General features: G+C 41.2%; 1 protein-coding gene and 1 long non-coding RNA gene across 2 annotated transcripts; one reads left to right on the plus strand and one right to left on the minus strand.

Annotated features, from left to right (window-relative positions):
• The first annotated feature begins 1,692 nt into the window (after nucleotides 1-1,692).
• otx1 (orthodenticle homeobox 1) lies at nucleotides 1,693-13,681 on the plus strand. The gene is made up of 5 exons (XM_074647418.1): nucleotides 1,693-2,088; nucleotides 2,119-2,223; nucleotides 7,363-7,562; nucleotides 9,089-9,240; nucleotides 11,902-13,681. The coding sequence occupies exons 3-5, from the start codon at nucleotides 7,466-7,468 to the stop codon at nucleotides 12,649-12,651; spliced, it is 999 nt and encodes a 332-aa protein (XP_074503519.1). The 5' UTR covers nucleotides 1,693-2,088; nucleotides 2,119-2,223; nucleotides 7,363-7,465; the 3' UTR covers nucleotides 12,652-13,681.
• On the minus strand, nucleotides 9,140-17,850 carry LOC141774625 (uncharacterized). The gene is made up of 3 exons (XR_012595387.1): nucleotides 16,063-17,850; nucleotides 15,725-15,846; nucleotides 9,140-9,277 (listed from the first exon to the last, which is right to left on the minus strand). It is a non-coding gene; the product is annotated as an uncharacterized LOC141774625 (long non-coding RNA).
• Nucleotides 17,851-25,346: the final 7,496 nt, after the last annotated feature.

A 25,346-nucleotide genomic window follows, 5' to 3' on the forward strand; every position in this document is an offset into this window, starting at 1 on the left:
AAGTGCTCCTCATCGATGACTTTTCAGTCTTTTAAGGCCTCCGCTTTGATTCGCAGAGTAAAAATGTCATTTCCATCCTGCAGCTTCTCTCTGAACATCAGCTGCTTTCAGCTGCAGGCCTCGTTTACACTGGGTGGTGTTTTTCTGCAGAGATCCAGTAATATAGGATAAAGGATGAAGGATAAAACCGAGCTGAGCTGCGACCTCTCACTGACACAAACACACAGAGAATAAACTGCTGTTTGTTTTGGGTTAAAAACACATTAAAAAGAGAAACATGGAAACACAGAAAGTGCAGGATGTGATTCAGTGCGCTGCAGCTTCTTCTTTTTCCTCCTCCGCAGTGAGTTTGAGGTCTATCCCTATTAAACTTTACGTCAACCATCCTCAAATGTAATTCTAAATGGGGATTAGACCTCATTAATATTCATGAGGGCTGGTGTGCGTGTGCGCGTGTGTGTGCGCGTGTAGAGAGAGGGGGGGTGTATCACAATAAAAATCAAAATGGATAAATTTAACTTCTTTTTTATTTCTATAATAATAAATACATTATATTTTATTCTATAATAATAAATAACAGCATTAATAATAATAAAAAGCTGCGGAGGCCTTCCAGGAAATGACAGGCTGATAAACTGAAATGCGGTTTTCTGTCAAACTAAACATCCTTTCAAACATTTAGAGCCTCAGAACAACAAACTTCTTCTTTCTGTTGAATCATGATTTTTATTTCATTCAACAACTGATTTGATGATTTTAAGGAAATGAGACACTTTTAGAGATTCAAGAAGGCGAGAAAACAGTCCGATTATTTTAGAAGTAATTAGTTTTAGATGCAGGAAAAATCCTCAGATTTAGTTTGGATGCTTCCACTGACTCTTTTTCCTCGTCTGAGCTGCAGCGCGCAAACAAAATAAAATAACTTCCTCTAAAATTCTTCATTTACGCGCAGCACCGTGCAGCAGCAGTCTGACTGCAGCAGCAGTAACAGCAGCACCGTGCAGCAGCAGTCTGACTGCAGCAGCAGTAACAGCAGCACCGTGCAGCAGCAGTCTGACTGCAGCAGCAGTAACAGCAGCACCGTGCAGCAGCAGTCTGACTGCAGCAGCAGTAACAGCAGCACCGTGCAGCAGCAGTCTGACTGCAGCAGCAGTAACAGCAGCACCGTGCAGCAGCAGTCTGACTGCAGCAGCAGTAACAGTAACAACAGCAGTAATAACAGCAGTGCGCACTGTGTCTCTGCTGCTGCAGGCCTCGCATCGTATCGTATATTCGTGAGCCTGGTTTGAAGCTCAGGGCTTCTCAACTCATTGGAGAGAGGAGCCCAGTTGGTGTTGAGGCATCATGGCCCATACCAGGCCAGTTGAGGAGTTTCGGGGGGGGGGGTTTCTTCCTTTTCCTCATAACAAAATTAAATTAAATTAAATATGGATAAAACAAAATGGAGAGAAAAATAAATTAAACAAAGAAAAAAATAATATGTATAAAAGAAAAGAAAAGAAAAGAAAAGAAAAGAAAGAAAGAAAGAAAGAAAGAAAGAAAAGTTTAAGCTACAGGCCTCAGAAACAGTTCCATCTTTTTAAAAGCCTCTTTGGTTGGTCTGGTCTCGGGACCTGGTCCGGGTGGAGGGTGGTGGTCTGGAGGGTATGTGGGGGGGTAAAGTGGGAGGTTTCTGTCTCTGCTCTCCTATAGGCCGCCTCCTCCGTCCGTCAGCCAGAGGACGCGCTCCGGTTGGCTGCAGGAGGCTTCATCAGGAGGCGGATCCGCAGGTGTGTCCTCCTCCTCCTCCTCTTCCTCCTCCTCCTCCTCTTCCTCCTCCTCTCATAGAGTCCTAGAGGCGGAGAGAAGGTGATCAATCTCCATCCGTCTCCGTCTCCATTAGAAATCACCTTAAACACTCTGACAGACAGACACACAACCACAAGACAACCACGAGTCCACTGAAAGAAAATCACTTTACTTTATTAAAAACACCTGGAACCGACCGAACCGAGCTGATACCTGCTGATACCTGCAACCGGGTTCTGGGCTCCGTGATGTCTCTCCGGTTCCGGTTCTTACCTGGTTCTGGTTCTGGTTCTGGTTCTGGTTCTGGTTCTGGTTCTGGTTGGGTTTGAGTTTGGAGCCCTGCAGACTGCTGCAGACTGCAGACTGACTGCTGCTGGATACTTTTACTGCTGCTCGACTCTTGTTGGAGAAGAAGAGACGCGGAGAACAAACAAGGTAAGAACTGATCTGTCTTTAACTCGCTTCATGTTGATTCTCTTTAGTTTCAACCCAGAACGACTAAACTCTGCATCAAACTGACGCGGAAAAGCGACAGGAAAGTGACTTTGTGGATCATTTTCAGGACGTGTTTTCTCCTTAAAGTGACATTTGAGTTCCGCAGCACGTTGGTGTGGATTTTTCTCTTTTTTGGGCGGAGATATCAATTAATCCTGCAGCGTGCAGGACTCCGACAACATTATCACAGTAATAATAATAAGAATAATAATAATAATGTGTTTGTTTAAAAAAGTTTAGGCTACAACAAAATAAATAACAACCAGACATGTACATCTATTTTTAAACCAGTTTAATAATGTGCAGGCCTGCCATGATTTGTCATTATAGTCTAAAGATTATAGTTTATAAAGCTGTATGTTTATTTGAGTCTAATATATATAAAAGGAAATATTAAACAGGCCTTTAGTTAAAACTGATTATTTTTATTAATGTAAATCTAAAGAAGTTAAATTGTTTTTATCCACAGTAATAAAACTGCAGAAATAAAAGCAACTTTTTCTCACTTAAATAATAAACAAATTACATAACTCTCATTCATATTTAAAATCTCTTCTCTCTCTTTAACTCGCTTCATGTTCATTCCTTTTAGTTTTAACTCAAACAACTAAACTCAGCATCAAACTGACGCGTAAAGGCGACAGAAAAGGGACTTTGTGGATCATTTTCTGGACGTCTTTTCTCGGTAAAGTGACACATTTGTGTTCCAATCTGCTCCGCAGCTCGTTTCTGTGGATTTTCTTTTATATGAATGAATCCTCAGCGTGCAGGACTCAAACCTGAACCACATAAATAAATGAGTCAACTTCCTCCAGAGGAGATAATAATTCTCATATTTCTATTCCAACTCGTTCCTGCTGCGGAGTTCTTATTTGAGAGCAATTGGCCATTAAAGCGTTTGAAGCACTTAGTAGATAATTGGAGAGGCGTGTTTTTGGTTTTTGTTAATTTATTTTGCTGATAAGAGCCTCTTCTCTTCTCTCCCCGGAGGTCTCATCTAAATAATAATTGAGTTCATTTGCACGAAGATCCCAGAGCCTCTTTCTGTTTCTGTCCGGCCTGCAGCTGCAAGACACGTTGGGTCGGTTTGGTTTGGTTTGGTCAGTTAGCAGCTTCATTGTTAAAATAATATCGTCATTGTTAAAATAATATCTTCATTGTTAAAATAATATCTTCATTGTTAAAATAGTATCTTCATTGTTAAAATAATATCTTCATTGTTAAAATAATATCTTCATTGTTAAAATAATATCTTCATTGTTAAAATAATATCTTCATTGTTAAAATAATATCTTCATTGTTAAAATAATATCTTCATTGTCAAAATAATATCTTCATTGTCAAAATAATAATTGTTAAAATAATATCTTCATTGTTAAAATAATATCTTCATTGTTAAAATAATATCTTCATTGTTAAAATAATATCTTCATTGTTAAAATAATATCTTCATTGTTAAAATAATATCGTCATTGTTAAAATAATATCGTCATTGTTAAAATAATATCTTCATAGACACTAATTTAATTCACGTTCTTTATTTTTATTTTTATTAGTCTTATGTTGTGGCGTCTGAAACTTTAATGTTTAATGTTTAAATGCTGCTGTCTTGGCCAGGTCCCTCTTGCAAAAGAGATTCTTAATCTCAATGAGTACTACCTGGTTAAATAAAAAAATTAAATAAAATAGTCTAGATAATTCTTCACTTTGAGTTAAAAACCAAACTTTGTGAAAGATTGAACTCTTTTAAAGCTCAAGCAGGATGTTTCATGTTTACTGTTTCATGTTTGAGGAGTTTGTTGAATTAGTGGATTCAGATAAACTTTGTTTATTTGCTGCAGCCGGTTGAGGAGATGTGATGTTTAATTTACCCAAACTGTAATATTTAATTTAGTCGTATTTACTGAGAGAAACAAACAAGCAAAAAAAAAAAGTATTTCTAGGCCTTTTCATAAAATACAGCTCATAATAATTAAACATTTTAAAACCGAAATGGAAATGGATTAAAACAATAGTTGTTTTACAGAAAATATAGTTTTTTTATTCGTCTTTTAATTTGCTGAAATTGTTTTTCTCCACTGAGCGTTAAAATAAATAAAAGTTAATTAATCTTCATTATTTCTTCAGATCTTTCTCTGAAAGTAATAATAATAATTAAACTTAGGACTGTACTAACTGGTGAGATGATTTTATTTAGTGTATTTTATTTTATTTTATTTTATTGTGGACTCAGTGAGTTTGAGCCGATCAGCTGCGGATCCGCATGGAACCTCAAAATCTACACAAACCGAAACAAACCGAGTCCAGAAAGACTTCACACAACCTCAGCTGTGATTTATAAACATTATGAAAACACAAAACATAATCCATCTTTATACACGTCTCTCTCTGTGTGTTTGGTGAGTGTGTGTGCCTTCACACACTCACCAAACACACACACACACTTTACGCACCAACTTTAAATGTATTTTACAAATAAATTAATTCAAACACAATTTGCAGGAAATCAAGTGACAAAATAATAAAAAAGAAAAATAAATTAGATTATTCAGTGTAAACTGCATTTTTTATTTTTGACTTTAAAAGTGACGAAAGTTTGCAAAAAAAACCAAAACCTGACTGCTGGCTGCGTTTAAAATGGTGCGTTACATAATAAATGATTTAGAATTAATTATTAAGAGGATTTAGGTCAAAGTTTGTTTCTGAATATTCTCACTTTAACGTTGGCTTCAAACACTTGATTTAATGTGTTTTGTATGATATTATGCTATGTATGTATTTGTTTTATGTTGTGGCGTCTGAAACTGTAATGTGTTTAGATGCTGCTGTCTTGGCCAGGTCTCAATGAGTACTACCTGGTTAAATAAAGGTTACATTAAAATCAAAAATAAAAGAGAAATACTGACGTTTTTACAACATGTATGAATTAATATATATAAAAAAAGATAAATATTCTTTATGTTTACGGTAATAAATATATAAATGTGTAGATCAATGTTCAATGTGTGCGCTGATAAATGCAAACACATCAAAACTGACCGAATATTTTCTTATAAATAATTTAGATCAGTTTAGTTTTTCTTCTTCAGGTGATTTTAGTTCAAAGTTTAAAAAAAAGAAAGTCTAAAATGTTCCTGCAGTCTGGTGTGTGTGAATGTTAATCTGTGTTTTATTTCCTCCGCTGAGGTCGACAGTTTGATCCGGTTTATCCTCCTCACCAAAAACAATCCAATACTCCTGAAGGGATTTATTTATTTAATGTGCGTCTCTGCGTCTAAACGAGCAGTTCATCCTCCACTAACTCACGCTTTCATATAATAATAATAATAATAAATGTATTTATATAGCACTTCTCCATACAGATGTTACAAAGTGCTTCACAAGACAATAAAATCAGATAAATAAAGTAAAAGATATGGTAACTGTTAAAACAGAACATCTCAATAATAATAATAATAATAGAAGTGGTGAAATGGTAGGACAAGATGATAAAACAAATATACAGTGTATATACATATACATAAATGTGTGTAAATGTACACATGCGTCCAGACACGGATGTTACATATATTTATACCCTTCTACTAAAAGAAGGGAAATATTACTTATTACTTCATATATATATATATATATATATATATATACTTTCATACTCATCTATACTGCCACTAAATAATAACTGTGTGATTTCTGAGGAACTTTGTGTGAGTTTACAGCCTAATTATGTTTCTTTTATTTCAGTGTTTTCGTGCGTAAAGTCAGTTTGGATGAATCTGAAAATGGAAGTTTTTAATCTTCTGAATATAAAACAAAAGAGACAAAAGCGCGTTTGTAATTAGTGTTATAAAATGAACATTTAGGAGTTTATTTCTCACTTATTTTATGACAACAATAATCTCTTCGAGCGAGGATGAAAAAGAAAGTCCTTGGATGTTTTCTAATGTTTTATTTAACCTTTATTTAACCAGGAGTAAAAACTCATTGAGATTAAAAATCTCTTTTCCCAGAGTGTCCTGCAGCAAAGATAGGAACCAGCAGCACAGTTACACAGATGCAGACATAAAACAAACTTAATAATTGAAAACGAAGACAAATTACAGAATCATAAGGTATCAAAAAAACATTCATCAGCATTCAAAACATCTGCAGCCAGATGTGCCTGTTTCCAGATCTTTTAGAGGAACTTTAAAGACATTCAGTGAGACAAGCTCTCCAAGTTTCAGCTCATTCTGTAGCTGATTCCAATATTTAATCTGTGTTGTCTTATTTCTATTTATTTTTTAATTTATTTATTTTATTTTTCTCTCTTTATAATTTATTTTCCTAATTATCCCCCCCCCCCCCCCCCCCCCTCCGTCTTTTGTTTATTGTATATCTTTCCTTCATGCAACTAAATGTATTCTGTAACCTGTGATCCTATGGATGGATGGATGGATGGAGGGATTGGATGGGTGGATGAATAGATGAAGAGGTGGATGGATAGATGGATGGATGGATGGATGGATAGAGGGATGGATGGATGGATGGGTAGGTAGAGGGATGGATGTATGGATGGATGGATGGATGGAGAGATGAAGAGATGGATGGATGGATGGATAGATGGATGGAGTGATGGATGGATGGGAGGATATACAATTTTTTTTTTTTGGTAAATATGTTTTATTGATTTTCAAAGATTTTATCCCACAAAAATAATAGATACAAAACATGTATAAATCAAACAAAATAGATCTCATTCATCAGATCTGTTCACAAAGTTAAGTCCAGATCAATATACATTTTAAAAAATGGTATATTCCCTATATAATTGTATAGGGAAGGGAATTTGGACTTAACTTTGTAAACAGATCTGATGAATGATATCTATTTTGTTTTGTATCTATTATTTTTGTGGGATAAAATCTTTGTAAATCAATAAAACATATTTACAAAATAAAAAAAAGTTTGTAATTAGTGTTATAGAATAAACACATCTAGGAGTTTATTTCTGATATTTTTAATGAGTAAACTAATCTTCCCGGTGCGTTTTGGATGAGAAAGTCCTTTAGATGTTTCTAATAGATGTTCTCTTGTGCTCAGTGACTTGGCTCGGCCTCCTGTCCACGTCAAGCTGCAGCATCATCGAGGTAAACCGAGCCACTGGCCTGAGCTGGAGCTGGGTGGAGCAGTGAGCGCCTGTAGCATGATGTCCTACCTCAAACAGCCTCCATACGGAGTCAACGGCCTGGGGCTCAGCGGAGCAGCCATGGACCTGCTGCACCCATCCGTGGGATACCCCTGTACGAGACCAACACACACTGCACCTTTACGCACATCTTTATGCACAGCTTTACGCGCACCTTTATGCACATCTTTATGCACAGCTTTATGCACAGCTTTACGCACAGCTTTACGCACACCTTTATGCACAGCTTCTAAACAGGAATGCACCCAGTTTGGACCATTAACAGCTGCAGCCATCATTAAGAAAACACCAGAAATATCTACAAATCAATTAAGATGTTTTTGGCTGGTTCAAGTTTATTTGTCATATGCATTTAAAAGTACAGTGCACAGTGAAATGCAATTAAAATGCATTTTACCCTGATGGCTCTCTCTCAGACCTTAAAATCTATAAATAGTACAGTTGATAAATACTACAATAAATAAGAATACTAATTTGAAACCAATTGGTCGGCCAATAAAAGACAGATACATGGATAGATAAATATAAATGTACTTTATTGACCTTAAATTGGGAAATTCTTGTTACAGCAGCAGGTCATCCACACAATGTACAGTAAATATACATATCAACACTAGACATAAATATCTATAATATACAGATATATTAGGATACTCTATAAATTTACCAGACTAATACAACCAGCTTAGAAAATATAAAATATACACATAGAATGAGTATAAATGTACTTTATTGATCCTAAATTGTGAAAATTCTTGTGTTACAGCAGCAGGTCATCCAGACGATGTACAGGAAAAATACATATCAGCACTAGATAAATATCTATAATATACATAATATACTAGACTACACTATAAATATACCAGACTACTACAACTAGCTTAGAAAATATAACATATACATATAGAATAAAAATAATATATAAATTAGCAAAGAGTGCAAGTTACAATTTTTGTATTAAAATAAGAATTAAATGAGGAAGTAAACCAAAGTGCAAATTCCACATGTGCAAGATTATTACAGTAATAATAATAATAATAATAATAATGTTTGGGTTTGTTAAAAAAAGTTTAGGCTACAACAAAATAACAAGCTGACAAGTACATTTATTTTTAAACCAGTTTAATAATGTGTAGGCCATGATTTGTCATTATAGGCTAAAGATTATAGTTTATAAACTGATTAAACTGGAGCTGTATGTTTGAGTCTAATATAAAAAAAGGAAATATTAAACAGGCCTTTAGTTAAAACAGTGATTCTCTTTATTAATGTAAATATAAAGTGAAATTGTTTTTATCCACAGTAATAAAACAGCAGAAATAAATGCATCTTTTTCTCACTTAGATAATAAACCAATTACATAACTCTCAATAATATTTAAAATCTGGACTTGATGTTGAAGTGTGTTTTATTAAAGTATAACTGCACATTTAACCGTGTTTTTAAAGCTCTAAACTAACTGATCTGACTGGACTGTGACTGCTGCTGTTATATAATATTAATATAATACTATAATATAATACTATAATATAAAAATATTAATATAATAATAATAATAATAATAATAATAATTATAATAAAATATAATAATATAATATGGTGTGTTCTCCTCCTCCTCAGCGACCCCCAGGAAGCAGCGTCGTGAGCGGACCACCTTCACCCGGTCCCAGCTGGACATCCTGGAGGCTCTGTTCGGTAAGACCCGGTACCCGGACATCTTCATGAGGGAGGAGGTCGCTCTGAAGATCAACCTGCCGGAGTCACGAGTCCAGGTGAGTCATGAAGGAGGCCTCCACTGTTCAGTCAAAACTGTAATAATACACACACTTCACTTATTATTATATACTTAAAATATTAACTTATGATGATTAATCATGTTATTAACTAACAGGTCATTTTATAGAAGACACTTTATTACCATAACATCTAATAACCTTAACATTATAATACTAAACACTAATATCAGCTAACATTATACAGGCTATAGAGGATATACATTATACAGGCTATAGAGGATATACATTATACAGGCTATAGAGGATATACATTATACAGGCTATATATTATACAGGCTATAGAGGATATACATTATATAACTATAGAGGATATACATTATACAGGCTATATATTATATAACTATAGAGGATATACGTTATATAGGCTATAGAGGATATACATTATACAGGCTATAGAGGATATACATTATATAGGCTATAGAGGATATACATTATACAGGCTATAGAGGATATACATTATACAGGCTATATATTATATAACTATAGAGGATATACGTTATATAGGCTATAGAGGATATACATTATATAGGCTATAGAGGATATACATTATATAGGCTATAGAGGATATACATTATACAGGCTATAGAGGATATACATTATACAGGCTATAGAGGATATACATTATACAGGCTATAGAGGATATACATTATACAGGCTATATATTATATAACTATAGAGGATATACGTTATATAGCTATAGAGATATACATTATATAGCTATAGAGGATATACATTATATAACTATAAAGGATATACGTTATATAGACTATAGAGGATATACATTATATAGCTATAGAGGATATACATTATATAGCTATAGAGGATATACATTATACAGGCTATATATTATATAACTATAGAGGATATACGTTATATAGCTATAGAGATATACATTATATAGACTATAGAGGATTTACATTATACAGGCTATAGAGGATATACATTATATAACTATAAAGGATATACGTTATATAGACTATAGAGGATATACATTATATAGACTATAGAGGATATACATTATATAGCTATAGAGGATATACATTATATAACTATAGAGGATATACATTATATAGCTATAGAGGATATACATTATATAACTATAGAGGATATACATTATATAGACTATAGAGGATATACATTATATAGCTATAGAGGATATACATTATATAACTATAGAGGATATACATTATATAGACTATAGAGGATATACATTATATAACTATAGAGGATATACATTATATAACTATAGAGGATATACATTATATAACTATAGAGGATATACATTATATAGCTATAGAGGATATACATTATATAGCTATAGAGGATATACATTATATAACTATAGAGGATATACATTATATAGCTATAGAGGATATACATTATATAACTATAGAGGATATACATTATATAACTATAGAGGATATACATTATATAGCTATAGAGGATATACATTATATAGCTATAGAGGATATACATTATATAGCTAGAGGATTTAAACCGACGTTTTTAAACCGACATGAAGCTAACTGATTTCTGCTAATTGATATAAATATGTATATAATGTATATCCTCTATAGCCTGTATAATGTTAGCTGATATTAAGTGTTTAGTATTATAATGTTATGATAATTCAGTGTTATGGTAATAAAGTGTCTTCTATAAAATGACCTGTTAGTTAGTAACATGATTAATCGTCATAAGTTAATATTTTAAGTATATAATAATAATGGCTGTAGGATACGTTAAATAACCACCTCTATAGATGACGAATCATATATGTTATAGTATTTATACCAGTAAATATAACTAAAAACCTTCTTTATTGTGTAATGTAACAGGATGATTATATAATTAACAATATGAGGTAAATAATGGGATGATTTTACACATTATAGTTCAGTGATTTGAGCCCGTTTTTAAAGAGGATCAATAATAGTGTGATTATGACTGGTATTAAAATGACTGGTTTATTGATTAGTAACTGAGGAAGTAACTGTAACCCGTTACTACCGTTAAACCGGTGCGGAGGGGCGTTCAGGTGTTCTGGGTATTTATACAATCCTCCTGTTCCTGGTTTTTATTCCATGAAGGATCCAACAGATAAAACACACTTCAGATTATAAAGCTTGATTTATAATCTGAGTTCATTATGATTTGATGCGTCCTGACTGCAGGCTGTAATTTGATCTTTAATATGGGATCTATAGTGAAGTATCTCAGTAAACACTCGCTGGTGTCGTACAACGTTGAACAAACACTAACTCTTAGGAGGCATTAGGAGGAAACCAAGGCCGGCCTCTCTCTCTCTGTTTGAGTTATTCTCAGAATGTGTGTGTGAAACAAAACGCTCTACATGATCCGACCCTCTCGGTGCTCTCCAGTTACCGCGCTGTGTGGTGAAACCTTATAGCCTGTTATCTTAGAGCCGTCTACCACGTATGAAATTAGACCCCTGGCTGGTCCGAGCCAAGGGGCCGCGGTGGAAATGAACCTCCACGGCTAATAACCCTCAATTTTCCTCCATAATGTACTCCCGGCGTGGCCTGGGAGTGTGTTTTAGAAGAAACGCTGAGGTTGTTTGTGTGTGTGTGTGTGTGTGTGCATCTGCTAACTGCTGGCTGGTGTTCACGTCTGCAGGTGTGGTTCAAGAACCGGAGGGCCAAGTGTCGGCAGCAGCAGCAGAGCGGCAACAGTGCCAAAGCCAGGCCGCCAAAGAAGAAGTCCTCTCCGGCTCGGGAGAGCACCGGCTCCGAGAGCAGCGGCCAGTTCACGCCTCCCGCCGTCTCCAGCACGGGGTCGTCCTCGTCTTCGTCCTCCTCCACCAATCACACGGGCCCGGCGGCGCTCAGCAGCACCTCTACCTCCATCAGCACCGTGTCCTCCATCTGGAGCCCCGCCATCTCCCCCGGAAACGCTCCGGCTCCCGCAGCGGCCCCGCTCCCCGAGCCCGGACCCCCTTCCAACGCCTCCTGTATGCAGCGTTCGATGTCGGGCTCCGCCGCCGCCGCCACCTCCTACCCCATGTCCTACAACCAGACGCCGGGCTACGGCCAGGGCTACCCCGCCCCGTCCAGCTCTTACTTCAGCGGCGTGGACTGCGGCTCCTACCTGGCCCCCATGCACTCCCACCACCACCCCCACCAGCTCAGCCCCATGACGGCCTCGTCCATGTCGGGCCACCCGCACCACCACATCAGCCAGTCGTCGGGCCACCACCACCATCACCACCACCACCAGGCCTACGGCGGCTCCGGCCTGGCCTTCAACTCCTCCGACTGCCTGGATTACAAAGAGCAGACTGCGGCCTCCTCGTGGAAGCTCAACTTTAACACCACGGACTGCTTGGACTACAAAGACCAGGCCTCCTGGAGGTTCCAAGTCTTGTGATCAGCCCTCTTTTTCCCCTCCTCCTCCTCCTCCTCCTCTTCCTCCCTGCTCGTCAGCTCCCTCTTATTTTCCAGATTAGCCCATTGCTTGTTTTGAAAAGACAAAGTTTATGAACCTTAAGATAAGCAGATAGCAGCCGGAACGTTTGCTCCCTCTCGTCCTCCAACGTCTTTTAAAAAATACACACAAAAAAAAGAAGAGAAACATTCCCTGAAGTTTCCTGACGATGAAGAACGGGTTTTTAAGACGCTCATTCTTGGATGACCTTAAGAAAACTTTTTCAAAACTACAAAAAAAGAACCAACCAAACTCCTTTTGACCAGCAGCTCTCTGGACGGGAGGAATACTTTCCCCTCTGGTGCAGCGACAGGAACTTTCCTGCCGTGCTGCTCCTCGTTACCTCCGAACCCAAGATCCTGTATAGTTTTTATTATTTTAGGATGACAGAGATTTTTAGTCAGCGCCGCCGAGGAGTTGAAATATGTAAATATGTATTTGGGTCAGTTACAGTGACCATGTTTAGTTGGTGTTTTTTTGTTTTTTTTCTTTTTTCGAATTTGAAATTGTTTATTACCACAAAAAAGAAGAAAAAAAACCTGTATGTAAATCTTTCCAAATATTCCAAAGAGAACAAATTGGCCATAAAGTTCAGCTTTTATATAAATAATGTTTTTGGCAATTTGAGGGAGAAAAAAAATCTAAAGTATAGATGCAGAACTACTCTGGGCTTTTGTCCAGTTTGTTTTCCGGATATTATTATTATTATTATTATTATTATTATTATTATTATTATTATTCTAACCTCTATACATTCTCAAACCAGACCTCCTCTCTCTTGTCGTGATATTGGACATGTTGGAACCGCAGCACTTGGCTTGATATTGGAGTCAGAGCATTTTAATTTTTTTTTTGGAGAGGAAATGTGGAATTTATAGCTCCAAAAATGACAGTAAGATGTTGAATGTATCTTTAAAGGCGAACCACCCTTACATACATGTTCATCCAATAAAGATCCGTTAAGTCATATTTATTCTGTTTGATTCCCAACAGGGAGTCAAGTTTATTTATTTTTATATTTATAGATGCATGTACACAAATTACTAACTCCTGTTTGAATTAGTCACACTTTTATTTAAAAGCTTGTTGAATTACTTTTTCTCTAATTATAAACGGGGTAAATGCAAATGAGTCTATAATTAATACGAGCCGTGAATGCGTGTAGGCCTCGCATTTCCATTTTAGAGAGCAGCCGGTTTTTAATCCTCTCTGTCTCTGACTTATAAATTGAAACACTAACATGTCCCCTCGCTTCAGGGACACCGAGTGTGTCTGGTTAAACTGCCGCCGTTAAAAAAGCCTTAAATATGGAGCCGGCAGTCATCTGATCGAGGCCTTAATTGAATGATAATTACTCTGCGCCCTCAGTCCGTTTCTCCCAAAAATAACCTGCAGGAATTTCAGCGCCTCTGATGCAGTAATTACGTAGGTGGGGCCGGGTTAGGGGGTCACATGTAGGCCCGAGAGTGTGTTAATGCTGCAGGCACAAACGCATTATAATAGAGGAGGAAGAGGAGGAGGAGGAGGTTGTTTAGGACGAGCAGTGAAGGTAAACCGCTCTGAGATCAGACGAAACACTAAACAGGTTTCATGCAAATTAATCGCCTCAATAAAAAACAACCGACCTTGTGCAAAGAAACGATTTCCAACAGAAAAGAACCTCTTTAGTGTCCAGTTCTTATATCTGCTGCAACTAACCTTCAGGCTGGGTTCATTAAAAGTTACTCGAATGATTATTATCTCCATTAAGTGATTATTTTTTTAACGTTTTGAGGAGGTGTGAAAAGCAAAACCGGTTTTATGCAAATTAATCACCTCAATAAAAACAAGCGACCTTGTGCAAAGACACGAGGCTAAACTAAAAGAACAGGTTGTTCTAATTAAGACAATAAGATATTAACTTATTTCTATATGCTCTATTATAACGAGGGTTGCAAATGAAGATTAGGCTCATTAAAAGTTAGTCTAATGATTGTTTATCTCGGTTAATTGTTTTGTTAATTTTTGAGGTGGAGCGAAAAACCAAAACAGGTTTCATGCAAATTAATGAGCCGAATAAAAACAACCGACCCCGTGCAAAGAAACGACACTAAAAGACTGATGTCCAATAAGAAATGAAACAGAAACCTGTTTAGTGTCCTGTTATTAACGAGGGCTAAACTAAAGATTATTAAATTAAAACTTTAATAAATTAATTGTTTTGTCTTTAAAATGTCAGAATGTTTATCACAGCTCCTAGAGCTCCTCCAAACCTCCAAACATATTCACTAGTATTACATAAGACCAAGAAACATATTTTGAAATTAATGATTAGAAAAATTGATTTTCTGTTGATGACTAATCGATTCATAAACTAATCCTTACAGATTTAGTTCTAATAGTATAACTGTCAACTGTAAATCAGAGGAAACACAGATACTTCTTCTTAAACGGGTTTAGAAACCTCTGGATGTTCAACAAGAGCTGAAAGAGAAAGACAAAACGCAACATAAATGATATTTTTGTCTGATTTGAGTCTATTTTCTAGTGATATATAGATAGGATATATTGGACAGTTTTAGCTCTAAGAATCGTCCAAATGAAACAACGTGAGAAGAAAATATCTTAGTACACTTTGTGTAATTTTAAAGGGTCGAAAGGCCAAAGTCAGATGATCGATCCATAGATCTACTGTAGGATCTCTCTGTCTGTACAGACAGTACAGTGTTTCAGCTGCAGCCATCCGTCTGTTTTCTCCCTCTCCCTCTCTCTTTATGTAAATGAAGCTCGCAGCAGCTGAATAAATATCTGCCGACCAGCAACATTAAACATGTTTGCGCCAAGACGCGCAAACAGCAGCGAGTGTCCACCAACAGCAGAGGATCGGTTCAGATCGGCAGCAAACAAACATTACAGACCAAATCTTGTGGGATTGTTTAAGAGAGAGAGAGACATAGAGACACACACAGAGAGAGAGAGAGAGAGAGACAGACGGACACAGAGAGAGCTACAGGTGTGAGATGAGACAGCTGCTCACCTTCAGTCAGCGACAGATCGGAGGAGGAAACGTGTCTGACAGGAGAGCTGAGATCCGTTATTGAAGGTTTCCTCTGAGGAAGCTGCAGCTGACATGGTGGACAGGAAGCTGGAGACGTTTCTCTGAAACATTAAATAAATAAACAGCAAAATGTGAATAAAAGCAGAATCATTTCTTACTTTGGAAGATATTTAGGAGATCAAATAATATAAAACAATGTGGCCTTCACATTAAGGCAGATGTGTTTAATCAGTGTGTTGGTGCTCTTCATCTGATTATTAACACCGAAGCGTTTTATTGTCTCAAACATGCAGAAGAAACAGCACAAAGTGTGTTACAGTAGAGAAAGCAGCTCTCCGTTCAGCCTGAGGGTTTGTTTACCAGCTGCAGCTGCAGAGAGAAACCAGAACACGTCTTGTTTAAAGACAATAAAACATTTAATGTAACACAAATAGTTTTGAACCGCATGACCGACTTGTTTTCAACAGGCAAATTAATTCATTCTCATCCTGATTTCCTGCAGCTGTTTGAGCAGCAAACGGCTTCTTCTAGTCGCTATTTAAATCTGTCGCTGCCTATTTGTCATCAAACATGTTATAAATAATGCTAATGTTTATTTTCTGTGTATTTTAGTGAACACGATGAAAGAGGAGCTTCACTTTCATTTACTTTAATCTACTTTACTTTACATGCATCAGCTGCTGCTGCAGGTATTTTGGGGGTTAAATGCAGCCGAGTTTAACGATGGATATGAATCATATACAAATATTTAAATTTAAATTAAATTCACTTTACAGCAAATAATAACGTGTTTAATGTTTAGAAAAACCTAAAAACACATTTCAACAATTAAAATGTGTTTTCTTTGCAGTTCAGACGACGTCCTGATTAAAACACTTCGGTATCAACATATTTATTTTCTACTTTTGTTCATCTGATGAGAAAAATAAAAACCTGATGAATATTCAGAACATTCATTTATAATAAGTTTAGAAGGAGTCTAATGTTAACACATTTTAATTCTTATCATGATAAGTCATGTATTTTTGTTGTGATTTAAACCAATAGAGACGATAGTTTTAAAATAGAATTATTGATATAAAAGACTGTAGTTAGTTTTGAAATGACAGTTTTTCCTCTCCAACATTTAGAGTAAGTTTGGAGCGTTATTTAACTCCTTCATGACCAGCTAGTCTGACCTGGTTGGTACCGATGGATTCATCAGGTTCTCTAGTTTACTATGATACCAGGATCACACTTTTCTTCTGCCTTTCTTTTGGACATTTGCAGGACTTTTTTCTGATATTTTTTCTGACGAAAACCCCTTCACGTATCTGGAGGTCAGAGGTCAAGGGACCCCTTTGAAGATGACTATGACCGTTTTTCCTCTCCAACATTTAGTTCCTCTAGCTCTAAAACTGAGCCGCTACGACCTAAAAATCACAACTTGCATTAATGCGTTAAAGAAATGAGTCGTTATTATCCCGTTAACTTTGACAGCCATAATTAAAATACACCTCGAATCAACAGATTCAATCAAATCCTGACAGATGAACAGATATGTATATGAATAATTATTCTGTTGACATGGAAGTGATTATAAAAACACAAGGACAGGTAATGAATTAAACATTTAGTTATTTGTTCTCAGACTTTCTAAACTGAATATTCATCAGGTTTTTGTTTCTCCATCGTTAACAGAAGTAAGAAAAGCAGAATATGTTGACACCAAAGTGTTTCTCACCACGGCCTCGTCTGAACAGACAAATACTTCTTCTACTCTGGAAAAGGTTTACGAGGGGATTATAAATTACAACGATATAATCTGATAGTCAAATAGTTTCTCTTTGTTTAACACGCCACATTCTTAAGAAGATTTGAGGTGAACACAGAGTTCAACCAGCATGTTGGTTTATTTTTAAAGCAGAGTAACTGATTGTTTTCACAGTTTGACACTTAAAGACTTAAAATTAAAATTAAAATTAGGACTCAATGTTGAACATTTGAATCTAATATAACATCTGCTAAAATAAAGGACGTCCCTGCAGCTGCATTCAAGGACAGTCCGTCATACTAAATTAAAAAGAAGCCCATTATTGGACCAGTTCATCGCTTGTGTGCACGAGTGTGTGCTCAGTAGTTTGAACCTGATCTGAGGGTCTTCACACTCCGTTCGATCGATCGTGCCGCGTCACCGCCGCCGCCTGTTGACCTTTTGGCCTCTCGTGTGAATGTGGGAGGACTGGAAGCTGTTGACATTTTGTTCTCACTCGTCCAGGAGATGAACTGGAACCGAGCTGGACCATTTTGTTGTCTTGCATGAGTGGTTGTGATTTGTATCTAGAACAGAGACAGATAAAGACAGATAAAGACAGATAAAGACGGTGTGAGACAGAAACCTTCTTGTATTTGAGTTTGTGAGACTTTACGGGAGAAGTTGGACGGAGCAGCAGATGATGTGCCGATAGCAGCCTGCATGCTATCTCCATTTCCATGCAGGACGGGAGAGAAACGCTCGTCTCTCATTGGCTGCCGACTGTCACCAGACCTCGGCGTCCCCGTGTGTTCATAGGCCGGTACGAGGACTGAGAGGTGATACAGAGGAGGATTATATTTACCTGAGAGGTGAGTCAGGGGTCAACTGTACACCGACGTGGGTGGAGTCCAGCTCCAGCGGGTCCGGTTTCTCTGCTTCTTGCATCTTTGTTTGTTTAATATCAAGTCTGGGCACATGACGCTGGGGAGCTGCAGGTGGATTCTCCTGTCTGTTCTGATCCAGCTCTGACATATATATATATATATATATATATATACACATAATAAAAGCCAGCTGCAAACCCCCCAACCTGACTCAAAGAAGGTGAGAGGAGCGGTGCTTCCTATGAGGGGATTTCACAGTTGAGTCCAGGTGGAGCTGGTGGAGTGAAAGCAGCTTAGTCATCCCGACGACGCGACGCTCTGAGAGCATTCATGAGATTCCTCCTGGCTTTACATGCTGCAGCTTTAAGTTGAGCAGTCAGGACCACGGCGAGCTTCTTTCATTTACTTCTGGAGGGAAACGCCACACAAGTGGACTTAAAGGCTGACTGTTGGGGGGTTTGGCCGGTGGTCAGCTGACCTGAAGCGTGTTGGGAGGTTCGTCACTTCTCTACATGTCAAATAGACGTCTCAGGTCTCAGGCCAGTAATCACAGACTGTATGGCCTCTGGTCGGGGGGGATCTAAAGATATACTGGACTTTCACCAGGAGAGCAGCGTTCATGTCCCGTGTGAAACCAGAAGACTATTTATGATTTATTTATCATGTAACTTCCGTACTTAAGTCACGCCACTTCCGCTGTTATTTAAACCCAAACCGCCATCTTTTCCTAAACCTACCTAAGTAGTTTTATTTTAAAAAGACTGGAGCGGAAATTGTCACGTGTTGCTGGACGAAAAATACGTTGCTGAAAGTCACGGAAAAAAAAGAGGGAAATTTGCATCTATGTACACAAATCAAATATTTTGATTTGATTATTATTGTGTCGTGGATAAATAGCCTGCCCAGCCCAGAAGATTTACTTTATTTAGAAAATAAAGGATATACAATACTAAAGAATACTAAAACAAATAAACCATCCGGATGTTATCCTTCCAGGCTTGAGAAACAAAAGTAGCCGATTTTATAAACATTCAAATTAAATAGATTACATTTCGTGACTATTTCACAAACTGCCGTGAGACTGTGATGAAAATAGACATAAAAATGATAAAATGTGATAAAATGTGATAAAATAGAGATTTAAAGAGCCAGTGAATCCAGCACGTTCTCATCCCAGCTCGTCACATACTGACGCTCCGTCAGACCCCTCGCCGTCACGTTACGGTCGCAGGAAACATGTCATTAATTAATTAATTAATTGGGAATTAAACAAAAGCACTTGCTTAGGTTCAAGCAACTAAAACACGTAGTTAGGTTTAGGAAAAAATATATTAAAATGATTATGTTTTTCTAGTGAAAATGTGACATTATCTGATTGTAACGTAAAAACTTAACGCACGGGTCGTGAACAGCGCTCTCCTGGATGAAAGCCTTGTGCTGTAGGACTCATCCACCTCAGCACGACTTTCAACGACATATTTTTCGTGCTTTTTCCTACAAATGTGCAGCAACACGGGACACACGTGTCAATTTCCACTCCAGTCTTTTCAAAATAAAACCACTGAGTTAGGTTTAGGAAAAGATGGTGGTTTGGGTTTAAATAACACCAGAAGTGACGTAACTTAAGAACAGAACTTTGACTTCTGGTTTCACACGGGACACGAACGCCGGCCTCCTGGGACAAAGTCCTGTGTTTGTTGACCTCCTCCGTACTCGGCGTTCGCCGCTCTTTATACTTCCTGGTTCACAATTACGTGGATTATATACAAATTAATTTTGTGCTGATCATCATTACAGAATGTGAAATCCGTGTCGACGTACAGGAATCAATACATTCATTTGGTGAGCTGCTGCTCTTTCCCTCTCTAAACTGCGTCACCACGACTCTCTCTCTGAGCGTTTGCTGTCTGCAGACGGGTTGACATCGTAGTTAACGGAACACTCGGTGCGTCTCATACCGGCGCTAAAGGGTGGTTTGTGCGGCGGTATGGAACGCCGACGGCCGTGACAAAGCGTCGGTATCTGACGCCCTCGGGATGAGAACAAACTGCTGTAACATTAAAGGAGAATCTACTGACAGAAATAAGATAGAATATTAATAAGTATGTTTTCTTTAGTGTATAATCACCTGAAAGTCGTCTTCATGTAGTCCTCTCCACGCTGCTCCTCCACGGTGCTCCTCCACGCTGATCCTCCACGCTGCTCCTCCACGTTGATCCTCCACGCTGCTCCTCCACGTTGCTCCTCCACGGTGCTCCTCCACGCTGCTCCTCCACGCTGCTCCTCCACGTTGATCCTCCACGCTGCTCCTCCACGCTGATCCTCCACGCTGCTCCTCCACGTTGATCCTCCACGGTGCTCCTCCACGTTGATCCTCCACGGTGCTCCTCCACGCTGCTCCTCCACGTTGATCCTCCACGGTGCTCTTCCACGTTGATCCTCCACGGTGCTCCTCCACGTTGATCCTCCACGGTGCTCCTCCACGTTGATCCTCCACGGTGCTCCTCCACGCTGCTCCTCCACGTTGATCCTCCACGCTGCTCCTCCACGGTGCTCCTCCACGCTGCTCCTCCACGTTGATCCTCCACGGTGCTCCTCCACGGTGCTCCTCCACGCTGCTCCTCCACGTTGATCCTCCACGCTGCTCCTCCACGGTGCTCCTCCACGCTGCTCCTCCACGTTGATCCTCCACGGTGCTCTTCCACGGTGCTCCTCCACGCTGCTCCTCCACGTTGATCCTCCACGCTGATCCTCCACGGTGCTCCTCCACGCTGCTCCTCCACGTTGATCCTCCACGCTGCTCCTCCACGGTGCTCCTCCACGCTGCTCCTCCACGTTGATCCTCCACGGTGCTCTTCCACGGTGCTCCTCCACGCTGCTCCTCCACGTTGATCCTCCACGCTGATCCTCCACGGTGCTCCTCCACGGTGCTCCTCCACGCTGATCCTCCACGCTGATCCTCCACGGTGCTCCTCCACGGTGCTCTTCCACGTTGATCCTCCACGCTGCTCCTCCACGGTGCTCCTCCACGTTGATCCTCCACGCTGCTCCTCCACGCTGCTCCTCCACGTTGATCCTCCACGGTGCTCCTCCACGCTGCTCCTCCACGTTGATCCTCCACGCTGCTCCTCCACGGTGCTCCTCCACGCTGCTCCTCCACGTTGATCCTCCACGGTGCTCTTCCACGCTGCTCCTCCACGCTGCTCCTCCACGGTGCTCCTCCACGCTGCTCCTCCACGTTGATCCTCCACGGTGCTCTTCCACGTTGATCCTCCACGGTGCTCCTCCACGCTGCTCCTCCACGTTGATCCTCCACGCTGCTCCTCCACGTTGATCCTCCACGGTGCTCTTCCACGTTGATCCTCCACGGTGCTCCTCCACGCTGCTCCTCCACGTTGATCCTCCACGCTGCTCCTCCACGGTGCTCCTCCACGCTGCTCCTCCACGTTGATCCTCCACGGTGCTCTTCCACGCTGCTCCTCCACGGTGCTCCTCCACGTTGATCCTCCACGGTGCTCCTCCACGTTGATCCTCCACGGTGCTCCTCCACGCTGCTCCTCCACGTTGATCCTCCACGCTGCTCCTCCACGGTGCTCCTCCACGCTGCTCCTCCACGTTGATCCTCCACGCTGCTCCTCCACGCTGATCCTCCACGGTGCTCCTCCACGCTGATCCTCCACGGTGCTCCTCCACGGTGCTCTTCCACGTTGATCCTCCACGCTGCTCCTCCACGGTGCTCCTCCACGTTGATCCTCCACGCTGCTCCTCCACGCTGCTCCTCCACGTTGATCCTCCACGGTGCTCCTCCACGCTGCTCCTCCACGTTGATCCTCCACGCTGCTCCTCCACGGTGCTCCTCCACGCTGCTCCTCCACGTTGATCCTCCACGGTGCTCTTCCACGCTGCTCCTCCACGCTGCTCCTCCACGGTGCTCCTCCACGCTGCTCCTCCACGTTGATCCTCCACGGTGCTCTTCCACGTTGATCCTCCACGGTGCTCCTCCACGCTGCTCCTCCACGTTGATCCTCCACGCTGCTCCTCCACGGTGCTCCTCCACGCTGCTCCTCCACGTTGATCCTCCACGGTGCTCTTCCACGCTGCTCCTCCACGGTGCTCCTCCACGTTGATCCTCCACGGTGCTCCTCCACGCTGCTCCTCCACGCTGCTCCTCCACGTTGATCCTCCACGGTGCTCCTCCACGCTGCTCCTCCACGTTGATCCTCCACGGTGCTCCTCCACGGTGCTCCTCCACGCTGCTCCTCCACGTTGATCCTCCACGGTGCTCCTCCACGGTGCTCCTCCACGCTGCTCCTCCACGTTGATCCTCCACGCTGCTCCTCCACGGTGCTCCTCCACGCTGCTCCTCCACGTTGATCCTCCACGGTGCTCTTCCACGGTGCTCCTCCACGCTGCTCCTCCACGTTGATCCTCCACGCTGATCCTCCACGGTGCTCCTCCACGCTGCTCCTCCACGTTGATCCTCCACGCTGCTCCTCCACGGTGCTCCTCCACGCTGCTCCTCCACGTTGATCCTCCACGGTGCTCTTCCACGGTGCTCCTCCACGCTGCTCCTCCACGTTGATCCTCCACGCTGATCCTCCACGGTGCTCCTCCACGGTGCTCCTCCACGCTGATCCTCCACGCTGATCCTCCACGGTGCTCCTCCACGGTGCTCTTCCACGTTGATCCTCCACGCTGCTCCTCCACGGTGCTCCTCCACGTTGATCCTCCACGCTGCTCCTCCACGCTGCTCCTCCACGTTGATCCTCCACGGTGCTCCTCCACGCTGCTCCTCCACGTTGATCCTCCACGCTGCTCCTCCACGGTGCTCCTCCACGCTGCTCCTCCACGTTGATCCTCCACGGTGCTCTTCCACGCTGCTCCTCCACGCTGCTCCTCCACGGTGCTCCTCCACGCTGCTCCTCCACGTTGATCCTCCACGGTGCTCTTCCACGTTGATCCTCCACGGTGCTCCTCCACGCTGCTCCTCCACGTTGATCCTCCACGCTGCTCCTCCACGTTGATCCTCCACGGTGCTCTTCCACGTTGATCCTCCACGGTGCTCCTCCACGCTGCTCCTCCACGTTGATCCTCCACGCTGCTCCTCCACGGTGCTCCTCCACGCTGCTCCTCCACGTTGATCCTCCACGGTGCTCTTCCACGCTGCTCCTCCACGGTGCTCCTCCACGTTGATCCTCCACGGTGCTCCTCCACGTTGATCCTCCACGGTGCTCCTCCACGCTGCTCCTCCACGTTGATCCTCCACGCTGCTCCTCCACGGTGCTCCTCCACGCTGCTCCTCCACGTTGATCCTCCACGCTGCTCCTCCACGCTGATCCTCCACGGTGCTCCTCCACGCTGATCCTCCACGGTGCTCCTCCACGGTGCTCTTCCACGTTGATCCTCCACGCTGCTCCTCCACGGTGCTCCTCCACGTTGATCCTCCACGCTGCTCCTCCACGCTGCTCCTCCACGTTGATCCTCCACGGTGCTCCTCCACGCTGCTCCTCCACGTTGATCCTCCACGCTGCTCCTCCACGGTGCTCCTCCACGCTGCTCCTCCACGTTGATCCTCCACGGTGCTCTTCCACGCTGCTCCTCCACGCTGCTCCTCCACGGTGCTCCTCCACGCTGCTCCTCCACGTTGATCCTCCACGGTGCTCTTCCACGTTGATCCTCCACGGTGCTCCTCCACGCTGCTCCTCCACGTTGATCCTCCACGCTGCTCCTCCACGGTGCTCCTCCACGCTGCTCCTCCACGTTGATCCTCCACGGTGCTCTTCCACGCTGCTCCTCCACGGTGCTCCTCCACGTTGATCCTCCACGGTGCTCCTCCACGCTGCTCCTCCACGCTGCTCCTCCACGTTGATCCTCCACGGTGCTCCTCCACGCTGCTCCTCCACGTTGATCCTCCACGGTGCTCTTCCACGCTGCTCCTCCACGGTGCTCCTCCACGTTGATCCTCCACGCTGCTCCTCCACGCTGATCCTCCACGGTGCTCCTCCACGGCGCTCCTCCACGGTTTCATCTGTCTCTAGATGTCACGGGTCCAACATGACGGCCCTTTAAGAACAAAACACTTTCAGTGGCCGAAGAGAACATTTAGCCACAACGCAGACATCTTTAACTTGATCTGTAGATGACTGGTTATACTGAAGACACAAGTTCAGCAGCTCACTGCTCTGTGAGCCAGGCTCATGCTAACATAATGCTAACATCATGCTAACATTATGCTAACATTATGCTAACATAATGCTAACATAATGCTAACATTATGCTAACATTATGCTAACATCATGCTAACATCATGCTAACATTATGCTAACATAATGCTAACATAATGCTAACATCATGCTAACATTATGCTAACATTATGCTAACATCATGCTAACATCATGCTAACATTATGCTAACATTATGCTAACATCATGCTAACATTATGCTAACATTATGCTAACATCATGCTAACATCATGCTAACATCATGCTAACATTATGCTAACATCATGCTAACATTATGCTAACATCATGCTAACATTATGCTAACATTATGCTAACATCATGCTAACATCATGCTAACATTATGCTAACATTAGCAGCTAACATTAGCAGCTAACATGCTCACAGTGACTGGTTGATTGATATAAAATTAATCTGCAAATAGTTTTGATCGATTAATCATTCAAGTAGTTTTTAAAGTAAAACGCTGCTTTCTCTCTTCTGAGCATTATAACAAAACCAGATCCTCTAGGACATTATGATGGACATGTTAACAGTTTTATAACGTTAGATGAGCCGAATGATTCATAGATTATGAAGATAATGCTTAGTTGCAGCCTTAATGTTTAATGTTTAATGTGTAATGTTTAATGTGTAATGTTTAATGTGTAATGTGTAATGTGTAATGTGTAATGTTTAATGTGTAATGTTTAATGTGTAATGTTTAATGTGTAATGTGTAATGTTTAATGTGTAATGTTTAAT

Source organism: Sebastes fasciatus, chromosome 9 (genome assembly GCF_043250625.1).
Source record: "Sebastes fasciatus isolate fSebFas1 chromosome 9, fSebFas1.pri, whole genome shotgun sequence".
NCBI lineage: Eukaryota > Metazoa > Chordata > Actinopteri > Perciformes > Sebastidae > Sebastes > Sebastes fasciatus.